The sequence below is a fragment of the Notamacropus eugenii genome, chromosome 4, assembly GCF_028372415.1.
Source record: "Notamacropus eugenii isolate mMacEug1 chromosome 4, mMacEug1.pri_v2, whole genome shotgun sequence".
NCBI classification, from domain to species: domain Eukaryota; kingdom Metazoa; phylum Chordata; class Mammalia; order Diprotodontia; family Macropodidae; genus Notamacropus; species Notamacropus eugenii.
This window is the reverse complement of record NC_092875.1, coordinates 431,464,054-431,477,823: the sequence shown is the minus strand read 5'-3', so window position 1 is coordinate 431,477,823 and position 13,770 is coordinate 431,464,054. Positions and strand designations below refer to the sequence as shown.

At 38.8% G+C, this 13,770-nt stretch overlaps 1 protein-coding gene and 1 long non-coding RNA gene across 4 annotated transcripts in view; one reads left to right on the top strand and one right to left on the bottom strand.

Annotated features, from left to right (window-relative positions):
- Positions 1-13,770, bottom strand: part of ALPK2 (alpha kinase 2) — a 151,611-nt gene that overhangs the window by 97,503 nt on the left and 40,338 nt on the right. For all 3 annotated transcript variants that reach the window (XM_072605946.1, XM_072605948.1, XM_072605947.1), the window contains exon 3: positions 9,868-11,584. In XM_072605946.1, the coding sequence (XP_072462047.1) occupies positions 9,868-11,584 (1,717 nt within the window). The remainder of the gene's footprint in view (positions 1-9,867; positions 11,585-13,770) is intronic.
- LOC140501883 (uncharacterized) overlaps positions 1-13,770 on the top strand; it is a 227,347-nt gene that overhangs the window by 173,343 nt on the left and 40,234 nt on the right. The gene's annotated exons all lie outside the window — the stretch shown is intronic.

Sequence of the window (13,770 nt, the reverse complement as noted above, 5' to 3'; positions counted from 1 at the left end):
ACATGAAGAAAAGCCATACAGGATAAGCAGGCATAGATGTATTGTGACACATCCCGTTAGAAGGAGCTTCCACACTGACAAGATCACAGATTCATTGCAACACTGAGTGTCACTATTACTATTACTGTTTCTTAGCTGGGAGGGATAACTGATGCATGAAATCACAATTCAAAGGGACCTTTCTAGGCTAGGACAGTACACCACCCAAGGTCTGGTTCCCACCAACTTTTCTAACCTTATTTCGTACTAACTCTCTGTGCAAACTCTATGTTCTAGATAAACTGGATGACTAACAAGCTGCTTCCCAAATTCAGTTCTCCATCTACAATGCCACTTATATAAACACAAGAGAGTTCATTCTTCTATAAAATCCAGCTCTGCACCAGACACTGAACCAATGGGTTCAACTCCCTTCTGTCCACATTCCTGCTAGCAAGCAAACCACTTTATGAGGTAACTTCCCTTTATCAGACTATAACATCATTTATTGCTTCAAGTGTTACAGCATGTTGCTTAGGCTTAAAGTTCTTCTGGGTTTTTTTCCTCTACTTAATCCTCTTGTTTGTTTTTTTTAAGTCAGTAAATAGATATGTTGTTGACAGATATAGAAAATTAGATGTACCCACTCATTATGGAGAAATGCCAATGTCATGCCTAGCACCATATCCTGGGATGGTGCCCTACATAGAGTGGACACTTGGAAAATGTTGTTGACTGACCCTTGCACACAGAGAAACAATGACAGAATCTCAGGATTGGAAGACACCTGAGAGATCTTCAAGTCTAATCCTCCTACTTGATCAGGAATCCTAACAACTTCCCTTACCATCTTCTTTCCATTGGCCAATGATTGAGTTTGATTGAACCAGTAGCTTACTAAGTAACTTTATGTAACTGCTTAGTTTCTTTTCATGGATTATGCCTCTGAAATTCAGCTATTAGTTTCTTATAGTTCTGACTGTTGGTGGTATCCCTGATAGCTAAGTGGTCCTAGCCTCTGTTAGTATTGTTCAGTCAGTGTTTGGTTGTGTCCTACTTTTCATGATCACATTTGGGGTTTTCTTGACAAAGATATGGAGTGGTTTGCCATTTCCTTCTCCAGCTCATTTCACAGATGAAGAAATGGAGGCAAACAGGGTTAAGTGACTTGCCCAGGGACACACAGTAGTGAGTGTCTGGGGATGGATATGAACTCAGGAGGATGAGTCTTTCTGACTCCAGCACTCCATTCACTATGCCACCCAGCTGCCTGGTCAACTTGATTAGAGATTTAACTCCTGTAATGTCAAGTATTCTGGAAATAAAAAGAGGTATTACAAGGCCTCTGTTCCAGAGACTTACAATCAAGTTAGGGGGAAAGGATATACACCTTAAAAAAAAGAAAAAAGAAATACAGACTAGTTTGTATTAGTTTGGAGAGTTGTTATAGACAATAACTGCTTTGGGCCAGTCAGTTGTTAAATCTTAATGATTCTTTTTTTTTAAATTAATTTTATTTATTTTCAGCATTCTACAATCACTACCGTACAATTTATATTTTTTTCCTCTCCCTCCCCTCTACTTCCCCCCTCCATACCTGAGACAGCATACAATTTTATATAGGTTCTACACATACATTCCTATTAAATACATTTTCATTATAGTCATGCTGTGTAGAAGAATTAAGATGAATGGGAGAAATCATATAACAAACCAAAATGTAATACACAAAAAAGAATGATCTGCTATATTCTGCGATTGAATTCCATAGTCCTTTCTCTGGATGTGGAAGGCATTTTGCCTTAAAAGACCACTGGGAATTTTTTTAAATCCCTGCATTGCAATGAAGTTCCAAATCTACCAGAAAAAACTCTTGCACACTGTGGTCATTGTTGTATACAAAGTTTTCCTAGTTCTGCTCCTTTCACTCAGCATCAGATCATATGTCTTTCCAGGCCTCTCTGAAGTGTTCCTCTTCATCATTTCTTATAGTGCAATAGTATTCCATTACATTCATATACCACAATTTATTCAGTCATTCCCCTATTGATAGGCATCCTCTTGATTTCCAGTTTTTGGCCACCACAAAGAGTGCTGCTATAAATATTTTTTTTACATGTGGGACTCTTTCCCACTTTTATGATCTCTTCGGGATACAGTCCTAGAAGCAATATTGCTGGGTCAAAGGGTATGCACATTTTTGTAACCCTTTGGGCATAGTTCCAAATTGCTGTCCAGAATGGTTGGATCAGCTCACAGCTTCACCAACAATGAATTAGTGTTCCAACTCTCCCACATCTTCTCCAACATTTATCATCTTCCTGTTCAGTCATGTTTGCCAATATGATAGGTGTGATGTGGTACCTCAGAATTGTTTTGATTTGCATCTCTCTAATCAGTAGTGATTTAGAGCATTTTTTTATATGACTATAGATATCTTTAATTTCTTCCTCTGAAAACTGCCTCTTCATATCTTTTGACCATTTATCAATTAGGGAATGACTTGTATTTTTGTACATTTGACTCAGTTCTCTATATATTTTAGAAATGAGACCTTTATCACGGATGTTAGGTGCAAAAATTCTTTGCTAGTTTTCTGTATCCCTCTGAATCTTGGTTGTATTGGGTTTGGTTGTGCAAAAACTTTTCAGTTTAATGTAATCAAAATTAGCCATCTTGCACTTCATAATGCTTTCTATCTCTTCTTTAGTCAAAAATTCTTCCCTTCTCCATAAATCTGATAAATACTCTATTCCTTGATCCACCAATTTGTCCATAGTACTAATCTTTATACCTAGATCGTGTACCCATTTGGACTTTATTCTTCCATACGGTGTCAAGCATTGGTCTATGTCTAGTTTCTGCCACACTGTTATCCAGTTTTCCCAGCAATTTTTGTCAAACAATGAGTTCTTATCCCAGAAGCTGGGGTCCTTGTGTTTATCAAACAGTAGATTGCTATATTCGTTGCCTACTGTGTCTTGAGTGCCTAGCATATTCCACTTGTCTTCCCTTCTGTTTCTTAGCCAGTACCAAGTGGTTTTGATAATTGCTGCTTTATAATATAATTTGAGATCTGGTAGAGCTAGGCCACCTTCCCTAGCATTTCTTTTCATTAGTCCCCTTGATATTCTGGACCTTTTGTTTTTCCATATGAGTTTTGATACTATTTTTTCCAGTTCTAGGAAATAATTATCTGATAGTTTAATTGGTATGGCACTAATAAGTGAATTAAGTTAGATAAGTCTTAATGATTTCACTGCCACATCTCTAGTCTCTTTCTCTTTTCTCACATAGACTACCATGCTTCAGGTGCTTATCACCTCTCATCTGAACTAATGCAGTGACCTATTTCTTGGTCTAATAGGTTCAAATCTGTTCACTTTCCAACCCATCCTTCATATTTTTGATGGAATTAAATACTGTGTTCTTAGAAATGGATGAATTATCCTGTTGGTAAGCTCTGTGGAGTTTTTGTTTTTCATTTAGCAGCTTCTGACTTTCCACATCAATTTCATTAGGCTAATCTTGGTGTTTGTGAGTATTCTGACCCAGATGAGCAAACGAAGTGCTATACACCAAATATCTGAAAGCTGCCCACTCCTTTTCGCCACTTTTGCCAGCTGTGTGTTGGTTCAACTTTCCCTCCAAGTTAACAACAAACTTCCCACTCACAGAAGAGCTCTAATTTGTTGACATTAATTTTTCTGGTAGCTAGAGCTAACACAGTGTTTGGTTGGCTCCAAAGCAAAGTATGTGAGAGAAGAAGTCTATTTGACTACTAAACTGAAGGACTACAGAGCCATTGTGCTAACCACATTGTTGTATGTCTGTGAAACCTGGACAGTGTACCAGTGCCATATCTAGAAACTGAATCACTTCCATTTGGATTATCTTAGGAAAATTCTGAAGATCACCTGGCAGGATAAGGTACCAGACATTAAGTTCCTTACTCAAACTAAACTTCCAAGCATTCAAACTCTGCTTCAGAGAGTACACCTCTGATGGGCTGGCCACATTGTTCAAATGCAAAACATACACTTGCCAAAAAGACTATTTTATGGAGACATAAAACACTATTTTATGGAGACACACACAGAGCAAGAGTTCACAAGGTGGTCAGAAGTGATAGAAGGACACTCTCAAGGTCAGTCTTAAGAATTTTGGAATTGATTGTGAGACATGGGCGACACTGTCACAGGACCACTCAGCATAGCATGCCCACATCAGAGAAGGTGCTGTGTTCTATGAGCAAAGCAGAACTGAAGTAGCTCAAAAGCAACTCAAGATGTGCAAATTTAGAGAATCCACCCCAAATGTTCACACGAACTATTTGTGCCCAACCTGTGGTAGAGCATTCTGAACTTGTACTGATCTGATCAGCCACAGTTGGACACACTGAAACTTGACTCTAACATAGTGGTGTCATTTTGGTCCTCTTTGAGAACAAAGGATAACAACCATTCCTGAAGCTCAGGTCTAACATAATTGGTCCTCTCCTCAAGAACCATCAGTAGCTGCCAATTGATTCCACTATATGACATTGAAAACCTTTCAGATTCTAATTGAAGCCTATCTTTCCAGACTCATTTTACTTTACTTTTCTTCACACATTCTAATTTTCTGTCAAATTGGTTCTTTTGCCGTTACCTGCACATGATGTTCTTCACCTTTGTTCAGGTTTTCCCTCATGCCAGGAATGCTCCCTCTCCCCCTGCTCTTCCTCCCCCTGCTCCTCATCTTGGAATCTCTAGTTCCTTCCTAGCCTCAGATCCTACATGAGGTTTCTCCTGATCCCTCCTAGTTGTTCGTGTTCTTCACATCCTTAAAACCTAACACAATGCCTTTTGTATAGTAAGTGCTATTGAATTGACTGAGGGCATGGTGAAGGGCCTCATGAATCTGTTCATCCTTAAAGGATGACAAGAGAAGAGAAGAGAGTGAGGACCAGCCACTCAGGGAAACGAGGTAGAAAAGACACATAGCGTGTTTGGGGGACAGTGAATAGAACAGTAGGCATTGAGTTTTTCTGCTAGGGGAGCTAAAGTTGGAGAGGCAGACTGGGGTTAAATTTTGGAAAACCTCCATTATCAGGATAATGTGATGAGATTTTTCTGGGATTAACTAGTTCATTCAGAGCACTGTAGCAAAGATGACATGGGCTCTATCACAATGTGGGCAGAATTGCCTGTCCCATTGTCAGAGACTAAACTCCCAAACTCTGACAATCACCCTCAAAGGCAATGGCACTGTCAGAAGGGGAACCAGGTAAGACTGAGCATGGCTTAGCATAAGTCTATCTCCATGATTAGAAAAACATTTCAAAGACACGCCCCAGCAATGATCAGTCGCTCAATCAGCAAATACTTGTTAATGAAAGACTTACTATGAGCCAGCCACTGTGCCAGGCATTGTGGAGACAAACAGAAAAAAAGAAAGTCTCTGCCTTCAGAGAATGTGTGTATACATACAGGCATGTATACATGCACACATACATAGATATATACATATGTAGTGTGTATATACATACACATTCCTTGAAGGCAGAGACTTTGTATATATGTGTGTATATGCCTCTATGTTTATACACATATGTAGGTATGTATATGTACACACATATATAGACACATATATGTACACATACACATTTGTGGAGACAACACATACAACATAAGTTTATGCAAAATAAATAGAAAAGCACAATGATAATCAGGGAGTGCTATCTTTGCATTTAAAGGAAAACACATATCCATGAAGCAATGTTTATGACTTATGGCATAAACTATGCCATCATTTCATGAAAAAGCTTATTGTTATTTATGTTATTACAGTGGCATCTGGTTAAAACATGAAATGTACTGTAATGCTTCATAATTACCAATTGCTGACTCTCCTATCCAGAAAATTTATAAAATACTTTAACTGAAAATTCCATTTCCGTACTGTACATATGGGAAACCCATTCCCTGACATTCCCTCCCCCAAATGTACACCCTCTGGGGTAAAGCTGACAGTTTCCCAGCAGGATCCAGGACTCCTCATTTAGGAGTGAAGCTTATATGACTCCAGTGAGGCTCCAGAAGAAACTTTAGATGGGCAGAATGTCATTCCTAACCTCAGAGTTGGACCAGCACATTGAGGTTTAAACCAGAGCAAAGGTTTTGTTGGTGTGACCTTTGGAGAAGGTTCAGATTGGCCTGAGGTACCCTCTCTGCTCTCAATGGCCAAACTTTTGAGGCTAGTTTGGGGGGACTAGCTTAATTGGGGTGAACTTGGATAAATACTATTTCCAGTGAGACTAAAACAGTTTTTTTTTACATTGTGAAACAGAGGAAAACAAGTATAAAATCTGAAGATATTAGAAAGGAGAGGAAGGAGATTGTCAATAATTTTTAAACTAGGATTTGTGAACTTATTTGTTAAAAATATTTTGATAACTATATTTCACTGTAATTGGCATTCTTTGTAATCCTGTGTAGTGTATTTTATGTATCTAAAAACATTCTGAGAAGGGATTTATTGACTCCTGCTCTATAGTGCAAAAGAATATAGCATAAAATGGTAGACAGAATTTTTCCCACCAGTGCTGTATATAATATTCTATCTCCTAACTCTGTGCTTTTGCATAGTCTGTGTCCCTGCCCCAAATGCTCTCCTTCTTCTCCTTCCAGGCTCAGTTCAGGAGCTGTCTCCTAACTTAAAGCCTTTGTTACTTCCCCTATTTTTCAGTGCTCCTCCCTCCCTCCCCCAAAGACTAATGCACTCTGTTTTTATGTGCTCTGTATTTCCTTACCAGGATATATGTTGTATACCTCCATTAAAATATATTTCCTTGAGAGAAAGACCAGAAAAATGTTTAGGATGAAATCAAGAAATAGACCAGGGATTAGTCTATAGACTACCAGAGGGCTCTTAGAGGGAGAAGAGTCATAGCATGTGCCCGTCAGCTAGTGGGGAGAGATGAAGGAAGGGGCACCTTTATTACAACCACCCTGAAACCTACGATTTTCATCTTAATCCATAGATCCACTTAGAGTAGACAGGAGAAGGAAGGTTTAGAAGCAAAAGCTACAAATCCAAAAATTAACACTTAAACTTCAAAGTCTAAGGATAAAGGTCCCCAATTCTGGTAACACATTTTTTCACATGATTCCCTGATCTTTTATTTTTTTTAATTTACTTATTTTTTAGATTTCAACATTCATTTCCACAAAATTTTGAGTTCCAATTTTTCTCCCCATCTCTCCCCTCCCCCCACCCCCTAATACCTTGCATTCTGGTTACCCCTTCCCTCAATGTACTCTCCATTCTATCACACCCCACCCTTCCCTTATCCACATCTTCTCTCTTTTCTTGTAGGGCAAGATACATTTTTATACCCCATTACCTGTGTTTCTTATTTCCTGGTTATATGCAATAATAATTCTCAACATTCGTTTCTAATACTTTGAATTCCAACTTCTCTCCCTCCTTCCCTACCCATATCCACTGAGAAGGCAAGCAATTCAGTACAGGTTATATATGTGTCGTTTTGCAAGACTTCCATAACAGTCATGTTGTGTAAGACTAACTATATTGCCCTTCATCCTAACCTTCCCCCACTTTTTTTTCTATTCTCTAAGATGGGATCTTTAAAGGAGCTGATACAGCTTCCTATTAGGAACATAAATTTGTACGGAAAGAAGAACCTGCCTTGCCAAATATACCCATTTCCTCTTGTCCCATTCTTCTAGCAAACTTTCCTAACCAAAGGACAATAAATATTGTAGGAATAAAGGAGCATTCTTAGTACCTCATCCCAGATTAGATATGAAGTGTCTTGAGAACACAGTTCCCTTTGAAGCTGCTGGGTGGTTCCCCTAGTGGGAATTGGCCCTGCTGATGATCACCACAAAGTGAGAACTGGCCCATCTGACTCCAGGTAAACTACTCTTCAGCTTGTTTTCCAACTTTGGCCCTTGCCTAATTAATTTAGTTTATCCCAAAGCTCATGTTACTTTTCTGATGAAGATGTCCTATGTGACTGTGTTGCTATAAATGTGAAAGTATCAGTGCATGACTAGAGATCTTGGAATGGGCATAAGGGAGAGGAGTGTGGCTTCAGGAATGAAAGTATTTTCATTTAGTTGACTCTCAATGAAACAAATGAACAAGGTGGCCAGTGGTGAGTGAGTTTGAAGTCTAATGATGGTGAAGATGGTAGGGGCCCCTTTGTCTCAATTTAGTGGATCTAGGACTGATAGAATTGATCCTCTGGTGAAGGTAGGCATACTCCTTTGACCCCTTTTGCAAGGGAACCTTTATTTCTTTATTTCTGTCTTTGCTCATATTGTATCATCTGAAGAGATATCAGATTCTACAGACCTGTAGTAAAAGGGACATTTACATAGTGATATGCACTAGAAATGGACAGACACATGAAAATAGTAATTAAATAAGGTGTGGGAGGAGCAACTTCATGATTAGGAAAGGAAATAATGTATAAAATTCCAAGAAAATTTCATACAGCAATCTATTTTGTATAGCTATTTGAGCAATCCAGTAATGTAAGCTATACCTGAGAACAAATTTGTTGTAAATTGTTTATGTGTGAATGCTAAATAAGATCAGTCACAGACCTATCATTAACGAGAGTACATGTATACAGCAGATAGTAAAGTGTAAAGGTTATGTGCCTAATTTGGCTGGTTTAGACTGCTTAAACAGAATAATCCACTGTGAAGCCAAAATTTAGATTCTATAATGGTGAAGTCTGTGGGGATCAATATACTACATTTTAAATAGCCTAGGATTTAAAGTTTTCCCTGAGAGAGTTCAAAAATTCCTGAATACCATTGAAATGTTTGGGAAGTTACAGTTTCATTTCCCTGGGAGCAGAGGCAGGTAAGTGGCAAGTAAGTTTTGGGTTTTTTTTTTTTTGCAAAAACAAAAAAAATAACAAAACCTGCTATAAATCCTGCTATAAATCACCACCCCTCCCCAGTTCAGTAACTCACACTCTCTTAACAATTTTATATCTGGCAAATCGTTCCTAAGAATTAAGGGCAATTTTCCAAGACATTGCATAAATTCAAGCCATTATAACATTATGTAGTCTCAAAAGCCAATGTGAAGTTTATCAAAATTGAATAAAAGTATTTCTCAAGAAACAAACTCCTTTGTACTTAAGTTATTTCTCTACTTTTAATTCTTCCTTTTTAAAATACTTCCTGCAAGTAAGCAATGGTGGAATCCACAGTCATTTGCTTTCTGTTTGTTTTTTCTCTTTCACCTCCTCTCTGATACCTTGTATTAGAGGAGTGTAGCACATCAGCGTTTCCAGAGTGCTTTCATGGAGACACAGATAAAATATATAGGATTAAAAGTAGAAAGGAGCAACAGAACCACACGATTTAACCAGGATTACAAAATGAATCACATAAATCAAAACACCTAGAAATCGCCCATTCCCGCTGGAAATATGAACTAGTGTCAGGTCCCACCTTTCACAACTGCTCCCATCAAATATGACTAAATAGAGAGAAATTTATCAAAGGTTCTACTCAAAACATTAGCTTCATAAACTTTCTGAATAGAGACACTGCCTGCTAAAGCACATGCAACGTATGAAAGATCAGATTTCTCAATCCAGCTGTCCAGAATCTCATTAGTCCCTCTTACTACTGTCTGTCTTTTTCTATAATTAGGATGGCTTAAGGTTTATCTGGGCCTTTTTCAAAACCAGATTTCCTTCCTAGCAGCAGCAGCTGTCACTCACTCTTGCCTTAATGGTATCTGAGGGCTTACTTCTGATTTACATTATGATGGAGCTCATGTGAGCCTGAAGTGGGGGGATAAGAACATGGAAGGATGCTTTCTGTTCTGTTATTATTTGGAAAGAAGACTTACCTGAGAATGGGCATGTTGGTTTACCACCAGATCTGTCTCCAGTAGGCCTTTAGCACACTTCCCTTTCTTCTTCAATTCTATCTCTCCTTCTATGAGAAGTGACTCTGTTGGCGTTGGAAGGGTTTCTGTTTCTTGCTGTGATTGGGTGGAAATGTCATATTCTCCTCCATGGAACTGGGAATTAAGATGAATAACTTCTGCTTCTTCGTGAAAACTCTCCCTTGTATCGCCTTGGCGAAGTTCAAGATCCCTGACTTCTCCAGAACCTGGGAGGTTAAGCCTGCCATCTGTTGCATTTTCTTTCAGGTTTGTGTTCAGCTTCTTGGGTTTCCCTTTAGTCCCTGGTCTCCTCACCCTGACTAATTTCTGTGAGCCCTTCTTCCGTGGTAGGTCTCTCTCCACACTTTTCTCTGCTGATTTCTCCACAGGCTGGTTTATCACTGACTTTTCTAACTCATGAGTCTGGGACATCATCTTTCCAGGTGTCTTATCCATGTTCATCAGACTGTCAATGGCGAGATACTCTCCTGCCTGGTGACTATCTGCATTTTCTCCTTTCATTCCTGGTTGGTCACTGTCATTGGCTGTAGAAGAGACAGGGAGCTTATATCGTTCTTGGTCTTTCACTGGGGATGTTTCATCTTGAGGGTGTCCCAAAATAAGAGTCATTCCTGGTTGCAAGGTAGACTGATTGTAAGTGGGTAGACTGCTCCTTCCAGCTACTTCTTGGAGTTTTGAGTGATGACCACAGAAGCCAATGGTGGTATCCATAGGCACAGTGTTATCTGACACCTGACACTGACAAGCCATTTCACTGTGGAAATGCTCACACCCACCCAGACAAGCCTCTCTGAATTTTGTCTCTTCGTCATCTCTTTCTAATAAAAAGACAGGGTCATTCCCTCTGAGGTCCTCTTGCCAGATCGCATTAGAGTAATCTGTCATAACATCGGAACATTCCAAATACTCAAGGTCATCATCTGAAAACTCCTCAGTGCAGGTTAGGTTTATCTCTGGGCAGAGTTCAAAATCTGTGTCAGAGTCTTCGCTGGAAATCTCTGGGGAGACATTCTGCTTGGTTGTGGAGCTGTTAACTGGGTAAATGGATGTGGTTTCCTCAGGTAGTGCCATGCTACAGCTAATATATTTCTGTATTTTAGGGTCTCGACGACTAGGTGGTAAGACTTCATCATTATGACCATAACTGGCCACATAGTCATCAATTAACCTTGATGGTTTGGAATGTACCAACACGCTGCAACCTTTTCCCAGTTCGTCTGCCTCATCCCTGACTTTAGGGGAAAACAAATCAAATGCATTTTCCTCTGTGTAATTGTGATTAGAGCAATTCTCTTGAGTTTGAATAGTGCTCTTGACACCTGCATCTTTTTCAAGACCATGTGACTCATTGTCATTGTTGGATTGTAACTGTGATAAGCAGGAGCTTCTGAATTTGGGGAAAGAACAATCAGACAGAGGTGAAGTGTCCTCGGTGACATTTCCTTCCTTCTGGAAAAGTTCTTTAACTTGATGTGAGTTGTCCTTCTTACACATCTCAGCCTTATTCTTCCAACTCCCAGCAGCATCTTCTCTCAGGTTGGGGTTGAGTTGTGGGTTCTCTGAAAAACACTCAACTTCAATAAAAGCTGAACAGCAAATCATTCCAAAACAATTTCGAGCAGAGATCTGATAAACCGCAGCATCATTCTTGGTGCAGCTGAAGTGAAAGAGGAAAAAAAAAAACACAACACTGTTTACCACATGAATAGACTATCAGTAGAGTCTCAAAAAACTTTCCACAACACTACTCCAAATGGAAAAAGCTGGCTGTTTACCTAGATGAAAAAGTGTCCCATTTTCCACAATTTCCCTCCTACTAAGGAGAAATGCTTTGAGAAAGTACCATTCTAACATTTGTTTCTGAACAAGAAACTGCAACTTATACTCAAATCACTACTATATCCTGTCCCACATGACTGGAACAACCTGAACAATAACTGTATTTAAAGTCATGTTAAAAACTGTGGCTCTTGCCAGTAGGTCTCATTGATTGCAATGCCGCCCTAATCATGGGAAAATGAGTTTTGCTAAGCACCATGTTCTTAGCCAATGGACTGACCAGTGATTTTCACTGTGATCCTTGAGTGATTCTGGCTGAGAATGCAATCCTCCCTAACAGAACATTAAGCTTTATTAAGCCTGAAGACTATAAAGCAAAAAACTAAATGGACTCTGATGCTGTCTTCAGTTGTTCAGATATGAGCAGACATCGCTTAGAATACCTTAGTTTGACCCCATATAATTGTAATTAGAAGGGTCAGGTGGGATAGTGTAAAAATCACCAATTACTGAAGGAAGGGTTTGAATCCTAGCTCCAACACTTCCTAGCTGTGTAACCTGAGGTAAATCATTTAACTTATCTGAATTTAATGTTGATCATCTTTAATTCTATCAAATTAATATTTGCACAATCTCTCTTTTGTGGGTATTCTGAGCATCAAATACGATGGCATATATAGGGACTTTTGTTTGCTGATAGAGTACAAGCTTCTTGAGTAAAGAAGCTGTGCAATTTCTGTCTCTAAACCTCAGATACTGACACAGTGCATGGCACACAGAATCATAAATTTATAGCTGAATTTTTGAGATCAGTGGCTTTTACCTCTTTAGTTTACAGAAGAGAAAAATGAGACTTAGAGAAGTTAAATCATAGTCACTTAACTAGGGAGTATATAAGGCAGAATTTGAGCTCTTAACCTAGAGTCAGAAAGACCTGAATTCAAATTCAGACTCAAATACTTTAATAGCTGTGTGACCCCAGAGGCATCACTTAATTTCTCTTGGCCTCAGTTTCCTCCTTTGTAAAACAGGAATAATAGTGATAGCACCTACCTCCCAGGGTTGTTGTGAGGCTCAAATGAGATTTGTAAAGCACTTTGCAAACTTTGAAGTGCTACATAAATACTAACTATTATTATCTTCACCATCATCAATTATTATAATTCCTGACTGCAGTTTCAGTGCCCTTCCCAGTGAAGACATTTAATAAATATTTGCTGATTGACTGATACAGTATTGTCGTCATTGACTACTGACCTCATGTGTTGTACTCTCCTGACTCCTTTTCTATATAACTCTACTCTGCAGTTCTGGAGAGCTTTGGTCATATTATTATGACCTGTTAGAGGGGAAACCAGTGTCACCTATTCATAATCACAGTATTCTATGAATGCCTTAAATTTATATAAGACCTGGTACTTGGTGACCTTTCACCTACCTATCATTTGATTTCATAATATTGCTAACATCTGTTTGGCACATTTCAGGAATCCATAGCCTTTCAGAAATGGAATACCATATGCTTGGTTCTAATTTATCAGAAGAAGAGAAGTGCTTAAGCAGGCAAGAGTCATGGGGTAAGGTTCCAAAAATTTGGAGGGAAATCCTTCAAAAGGTCTCCAATATATATTCCATTGATTAAACAGGAATTTAGGTTAACAGGAACATCTAAGGAAGGATCAATCCTTCCATACTGTGAAGTATTCAAATAACAGGTTCTTAAAGCTCATCCAGTCCAACTTCCTCATTTTATCCATTTAATTTTTAATTTATGAAATAAAACAAGTAATTTCCTCATTTTAAAGGAGAAAACTAAGGCATAAAAATACTAAGTGACTGGCCTAAGACCACAGAAGTAGAGTCAGACCTAGAACCTAGATACCTTGACTCCAGATGTTGGGTTCCTCCTATGTCAAATTGCCTTCTAATTCCCAGCTGATTACATTTCTAGGAGCATATAATGATTGAAAAGGAAATTTTAAATAGGTTCAGTATGAATGTATATGTAGAACCTATATCAAATGCCACTGCAGGGGCAGGGAGAGATAAGGAGAAAATTTGGAA